The 6,620-nt window shown below is 36.6% G+C and overlaps 1 protein-coding gene across 7 annotated transcripts; it reads right to left on the bottom strand.

Moving 5' to 3' along the window:
• Window positions 1–2,370: 2,370 nt before the first annotated feature.
• LOC125682002 (uncharacterized) lies at window positions 2,371–5,972 on the bottom strand. Of its 7 annotated transcripts, none has more exons than XM_048922371.2 (4): window positions 5,946–5,972; window positions 2,907–3,210; window positions 2,669–2,817; window positions 2,371–2,566 (listed from the first exon to the last, which is right to left on the bottom strand). In XM_048922371.2, exons 1-3 carry the CDS (start codon window positions 5,955–5,957, stop codon window positions 2,672–2,674), a joined length of 462 nt encoding a protein of 153 aa, XP_048778328.2. In that variant the 5' UTR covers window positions 5,958–5,972; the 3' UTR covers window positions 2,371–2,566; window positions 2,669–2,671. The 7 variants fall into 7 exon arrangements, with proteins under 7 accessions (XP_048778328.2, XP_048778326.2, XP_056013005.1 ...); XM_048922369.2 differs by lacking the exon at window positions 5,946–5,972 and adding an exon at window positions 5,295–5,462; XM_056157030.1 differs by lacking the exon at window positions 5,946–5,972 and adding an exon at window positions 3,906–4,009.
• Between the last annotated feature and the right edge of the window lie 648 nt (window positions 5,973–6,620).

Genomic DNA, 6,620 nt, shown 5'->3' with positions numbered 1-6,620 from the left:
TTGATCTTTCAGTTCAGGAGAGCTAATAATGTCTCGCCTCAAAATTTAAGATGAAACTTCTTCCCGTCTCTGGGAGATTTATGACTACGTCTAACTTACCTATTTAGTTTTCACAATGATAAAATGGGCAAAACCGCACTTCTGAATTATAGTATTGAGGGACAGCTCCGATGATATCAAGAGGCAAGTCTGTATGGAGTGCCCAATTAACATAAACTCAAATAATTGATCCTCAATTATTTGAAGATATTATCAATTCAATTATTGCTCTCTTTAATTGAATTAATGCGCGCATTAAATCAATTATTGCTCTCATCAAATGAATTAATGTGCGCTTCAATTCAATTATTGCTCTCATCAATTGAATTAATGCGCGCATCAATTGAATAAATGAGAGCCATAATTGATTTAATGCGCGCATTAATTCAATTATTAATTATTGCTCTCTTCAATTCAATTGATGAGAGCATCAATTTCGTAGAAATATTGCTCGCAATAATTAATTTAGAGCTCGATATAAATAATTTGATGATCTCTTTAATTCAATTGAAGATATCTTTAATTATTTACAATGCTTTTGTATAAGGAATTAATGCGCGCATCAATTCAATTGTGGATATGTTGAATTAAAGATATCTTTAATTATATAGTTGCTCTCTCTAAAAGAATAATTGCACTCTTCAAATGAATTAAAGATATCATTCATTCAATTGAAGAGAGCAATAATTGAATTAATGCGCGCATTAAATCAATTATTGCTCTCATCAAATGGATTAATGCGCGCATCAATTCCATTCCTGCTCTTATCAATTGATTTAATGCGCGCATAGTATCGATGGCACTAAGAAGATGTTATATAAGTGTTTTATACATACGCTATATATCAAGTTTGGTCCCACCCTGGAGTCAAAACCCCTACCCCGGAGATCATGAACGTTACAATTTTGGTAGAGGCCTTCCTGCTCTACATCACGATGCATTTATTGTAGAGAAGAGTTTTGAAAATTTGTGAATTTTTGCTCCGCCTTTAAGGCCCCAGGAGTCCTGAAATATGCAATCTATGCCCCTTTGTCCCAATGATGCTTCATAACAAATTTGAAAAGAATTGGAATGGTACATGTAGCTTTAAGCAGATGTATGCTCTTTATTTATCTGCTTTCATTTCCTTTTCTATCGTCAGGCTTATACCAGGGGCGGATCCAGGAATTACGGTTAGGGGGCGCGATTTTATGAGGCAGGGGGTCTGGTGCCGCCTTGAGGCCCACAGTGGATCCAGGGCAAAGCCGTGGTGGGGGCCCAGGGGGCGAAGCCCTTGGATTTTACAGATTTTATAGGGCTTGAAATATGACTACTATGTCGTCATTATTACTATTTTCTGTCATTTTTAATATAAGGGTTTTGAAAAAAAAGAAAAGAAAAAAGGTTCTCCAAATAAAAGTAATTCAATAAATCAAAAGATTTTTTTGTTATCATTTATTTCTCCGAGAGTGGAATAAAATTCCTTCTTTTCTCGTTTACATTTATCTAATCAAGGGACCACAAGGGGGGGGGGGGGGGGGCTAGCTGTGCGTCACTGTATAGTGATCAAATATACATAGTACTTAGAATCCTCTTTTCCATTTAGCACACGCTCCAATTATATGGTGTAGATTCCTTTACTTCATAGCCTAACAATATCCCTAAATACATTTAAATCACAGGCACTCGATGTTTTGAATATCTATAATAAAAACTTGTCTTCCTGTAAACATAATATTCATGCATGTTTACAGGAAGACAATTTTTTTTAATTATAGATATATAACGTTGAGTGCCTGTGATTTAAATAATTTATTCAATCAATTCAAATAACGCATCGGTGCACGAGGCCATGTCCCCGTAGGGATTGGTGTAATGCATTCTTTGTGGTCTTAAAGTAGCACACACACAATTATCAATACATGTATCCCATCATCGTTCGACCTAAAGATAAGAATATGGCGACTATCTATTCATTGAATAAAAATGACCATGGTACGATTAACTTGCTCCTGGACAAGACACCAGGCTCCTACCACCTATACAGCACACATTCTTCATGTGGGGCATTTCCGTGTTATACCGAGGGAGTCCTTAGGTCGACCGACCACGGATGGAGATTCTTCCCAGTGTTCTTCAAGAAGTATGTCTCTCGTTCATACCGTGGACGACCTACTCAAGGAAAGTGTATGTGCCTACCACAGCAATCCTATCACGTAGTTTTGAATATAATACTAGCGAGTCCGATTGCCTAATAATGACTGCAGTATATCATAGTCAACAAATCACTCACCAAATACTAAAACCCAGGAACAGTAAACGGTTAAACATTACAAAAATAAAATTACAACATGATAATAAAGAGTGTTTATTAAAAACATCAAACATTAAAATATACAAGAGTTAAATTATAAAAAAAAGAAAAAGAAAATGATGTGATAATTATTCAGGTTCATGTCTGCTGTTTGAGAGTATTTTAATACAAACATAACAAAAGAGATTCTTGAATATGCTGAGATTCCCGCGCTTTCATGGTGAGCTCTTCATCCTGAAAATAAAAGTTAACAGTATAGATGACAAACGTAGAACACACAATAAAATATCTGTGAAAGAAAGAAAAATGTCCGATGTTAATCATAAAGGACACTACCTTTTACATGAAAGCTGAATGTTTGCTCTTGGTATGGTGAAGTTGGTTGTCCTCCTTGTGTTTATGGGGCTCTGTGGATATTGCCAACACTGCATGGTAGGACTTCACAACGTGGCTGTGACCAGAAGCATCCTTACAATCTTCTGCAGCTGAAATACACGTTTAATATTGTTCACCGACACTATTATCATAATTCTCTCTCCAGTTATATACTGTATATGAAATCAACTTTACATACCTGGGGGAGTTGGTAGTCCCACCTTCTCTGCAATATCGGGGTGAGTTTCTTGGAGTGCGTCACACATGCCGTGGGCGCTGGACGGATTCTGTGTTACCAATGTATTTAAAAGTTTAGGGACTGCCTCCTCACTATCTAAAGCTAGCAGGCTAGCGATTGTCTGCTGGTCGATCAGTCCCTTCCTGCCGAGGTTGTCCAAAAGAGTGGGAAGGTGAACAGACTGTTGCAAAAAACTGATATTCTCGTTCAGTCTTCCCCAAATCTCACTTCCCATGTACGGATTCAAATTCCTACAGCACTGTTCCTAATCACAGCAAAACATAGGCTAAATTAATCAACACTCGACTAAAAATTAAATGATAATGCAAACATTAAAATAAATAAATTGAACCATACAAAACGGTAAAACACATTTTTCTTTAATATTACGCAACACCCCCCTCTCTTCCAAAGCAAAAAAGATTGTAGGTACTTTTGAGTAATTCTATTATAGTACACGTGTGTCTGCTACAAGTACGTATTTGCATATTACCAAACTGTTCTAAAGAAAACCTATCTAGTAGACGTAACTTTAAACGTTTCCTAAATACTAATCACGCCGTGCCACATGTACTCTTTTAATACAGAGAAGTACACCACCTGTCAAAACAACGCAGTACTGACCCACGTCACAGGTACGTGTACTTTCGTTTTAAAAATGATAAAAATAAACTAAAATCATTGGTAATGGTATACATTGTGTTATTAGACCTACTTGCCACGTTTAAAACACCTAAATTTACTCAAGTATAAAAATACAAACAACATCCTCTCCTATCCTGTGATCTTACACTACTCAACATCACACAACCCAAATGGCCAAGATGCTGGTCGTGACCTGTATTTAAGCCCTACACATGTAAAGGTTTCACACAAAACATTTTGGTTAACATCTGATCTCTACATTACAATAGGTCTTAGTTCAATTTCTTACTCTACAATTTTGTCAAACTTCCTTACCGTCGTTATCTATCACAGAAGTCGATCGAAATATAATGGCATTGCGATCAACAACCCAAGCGCGTGCGCATTGTCGATATTATTGGGGCCTAGAGAGGGTTACAAGAAGGAAGGTTTTTTTTTCTACCTGAGTTGTAGTTTCCAGTAAGCTTCTAGTTGTCGTCGGCGACATTATAAATAATCATATTTGGGACACTATCGTAGCTTGTCACATTCTTTAAATTCGATAGTAAGAGAAGAAATGAAAGTTTTAATTAAACCCCACAAACATAATCTCAGCGAGATTCCCAACATAGCTAGACTCTAGAGCTTATACTAAAAGAAATAATGTGTAAGAGATTAAAATAAAATATAATGAATTATGATAAAAATATATACAGACAACTATTTAATATTTAAATAATTTTTTCACCATTGCTCCCTTATCATGGAGATAATCGAATAGAAGCACCCGTGGGTAACCGACGATGAGGTTTATGCGACATTTCATCGAAAGGGTGATATATAGAGACTATAAATTTTGTGTCAAAAGTTAAAACGCGTGAGTAAATATTACATTTGTAGCTACAGAATTCTACTTATTTCTATATCGAAAAAGAATGATACTGATTTTACAATGTTTCACTGTATAGGCGACAATTATGCCCCTTAAATTTCTATTTTGAAGACGATATCTTCAGTTGTTATGCACTTTTCCCCCCAAAAGTCAATATATGCCAAACTAACATTTAGATATTCAGTTTTCCCAAATATTCAATTAATATTTGTTACCTTGCAGTTCATATTAATTAAAATTAAATGTCGCTACATCAGAATAATGGAGCGGATCAGATATATGGTTTTAATCAGGTAGTCGCTTATGTGTAGCGATGGCGGGTATGTCAGCGGATCAATGGATACAATTAAATTGCATGGCAGTTCATCTGTTCATTGTACATTCATGTTGATTTGAAACTTGTTACATCACTTACGTAATCTTGTGTGTGATACTAGATACAGTTGACGTGAAATTAAATCAGAGAGAGAGAGAGAGAGAGAGAGAGAGAGAGAGAGAGCTGTCAAATTACCTACATACGGGAAAAGAGGTCGTCGAAGGTTAGGATTTAGGCTTTTGTGTACATTATCTGACATGAAGGATTAGCAATAAATTCGCAAATACGTGTATTGTACAGCTGGTCTGAGGTAAACAAGATTGTGGTGGTGGTGATAAGATACTTACAATGCAGAAAATGTTCACAGTATGGGGGTGGGTTGCAATCCAAGTTTGTGTCTTTTCCGCCCCCAAAAGGAGGGGAGATCGAAAGCCCCCAGAATATAAAAAATTACCATATCATGCGGCGTATTTAATGATATCAAAGTCATATGTGGGGTGTCAAAGTTATTACTTACCAGTGCTTCTCTGCTCTTTGTGATCTGCATCTAAAATTCTTTTAACAACGAAAACGTCTATTGTGACGTACTTGCTACATTATCTATTGTGACGTAACAATTTTTGGTATTAGAAATCTTGCTCCCAAAATAATATCACCCGATGACGTTAGATTGTTATTTCTTCGTCCTGTGAAGAAACCATAGGCATATAGAGAACACTTTCAAAATAATTAGGGCCTAGTGCCTTCTTTTTTCTCTCATTAACTGTTCAAACATCACCACGTAGCATTGGTTTGTTTCTTTTTTCGAAAGGGGGGGGGGGGGGGAGGAGCTGGATAAGCTGACTTCACGAAATATCTTTTTTAAAAACAAAACAAAACAAAAATACCTGAATCAGATTGATATTTCTTTTGGGGGGGGGGGGGGGGGCAAACTCCCGAGTCTTAAATTGTAAGGGGGATGTGGGGTCACTACGTTTCAATTTACCATTCAAATACTAGTAATTAAGTTTCCGTGTAAAATAACGGAAAATGAAAGTAAAGAAAATAACTATCCACCCTTCCATCCAGTTTCCTCATTTGGCTGTAATGACGTTCGATGGGTATATATAACAATGTATATTGCTATATTTACTGGAGAGGGCAAAATTAGTTTTGAGTCATGACCTACCGGGAATCCCATGATGTTCCGGAGTGAACAATGAACTCAACCCGGCAGTGCGCGTGCTCCTACACGTACATGTACGTAGGTTACCACATCATAGATAAATCCACAGGCATATACATGTAGGCCTATATCCCTCTTAAAATTGGAATTTTTAATATTGCTTACATGACAATTGTATTGTTTTTCCGCCTTTTTTTTTTTTTTTTTTAAAACCAAAAACAACCAACCACAGAGTAGGAAATACATGCAACAAAGAAAAGGGGTACTTGTGGACAAAATTTCATGTGGATTCGGAAGACATGCTCAGTGACTGACGGTTTATTTTGATTTAATCGCATATCAAAGGGACTTGTAAAATGTATTTATCATATGTAATAAATATATATGCTGCACGTCCATGCATTAGCTGTAGATCTGTACAGCTAGGCACAGATATAGCCCCAGCATGTGCATTTATAATCACCCGAAGGAAAATAATGTCAGCAGATCATTAGGTTACATACGAGGATTTCTTATAGGCCTACCCTAAACAACTAAATATATCGTTTGAGTTCGAATTAATTTACTATACAGAGTCGTCTGTGCCCTAAGCATGGGTAGTACTACTCTCGGCTGAGCTGGGTATTTGGACTGGTCAACACCAATTTCGGCTGAGATTTGGCTGGGCTGCATGGATAT

The sequence above is a fragment of the Ostrea edulis genome, chromosome 2 (genome assembly GCF_947568905.1).
Source record: "Ostrea edulis chromosome 2, xbOstEdul1.1, whole genome shotgun sequence".
Classification (NCBI taxonomy): Eukaryota; Metazoa; Mollusca; class Bivalvia; order Ostreida; family Ostreidae; genus Ostrea; species Ostrea edulis.
This window is presented reverse-complemented; position numbering and strand designations above follow the sequence as displayed.

What these genes read in the sequence shown, in the direction of transcription:
- LOC125682002 (XM_048922369.2), bottom strand. Translation starts at nt 5,324, where the DNA reads ATGCAGATCACAAAGAGCAGAGAAGCACTG. An exon ending in CAAAGAGCAGAGAAGCACTG is followed by an intron (nt 3,211 to 5,294) that starts GTAAGTAATAAC and finishes TGCTGTGATTAG; the next exon opens with GAACAGTGCTGTAGGAATTT. An exon ending in GGGACTACCAACTCCCCCAG is followed by an intron (nt 2,818 to 2,906) that starts GTATGTAAAGTT and finishes CGTGTATTTCAG; the next exon opens with CTGCAGAAGATTGTAAGGAT.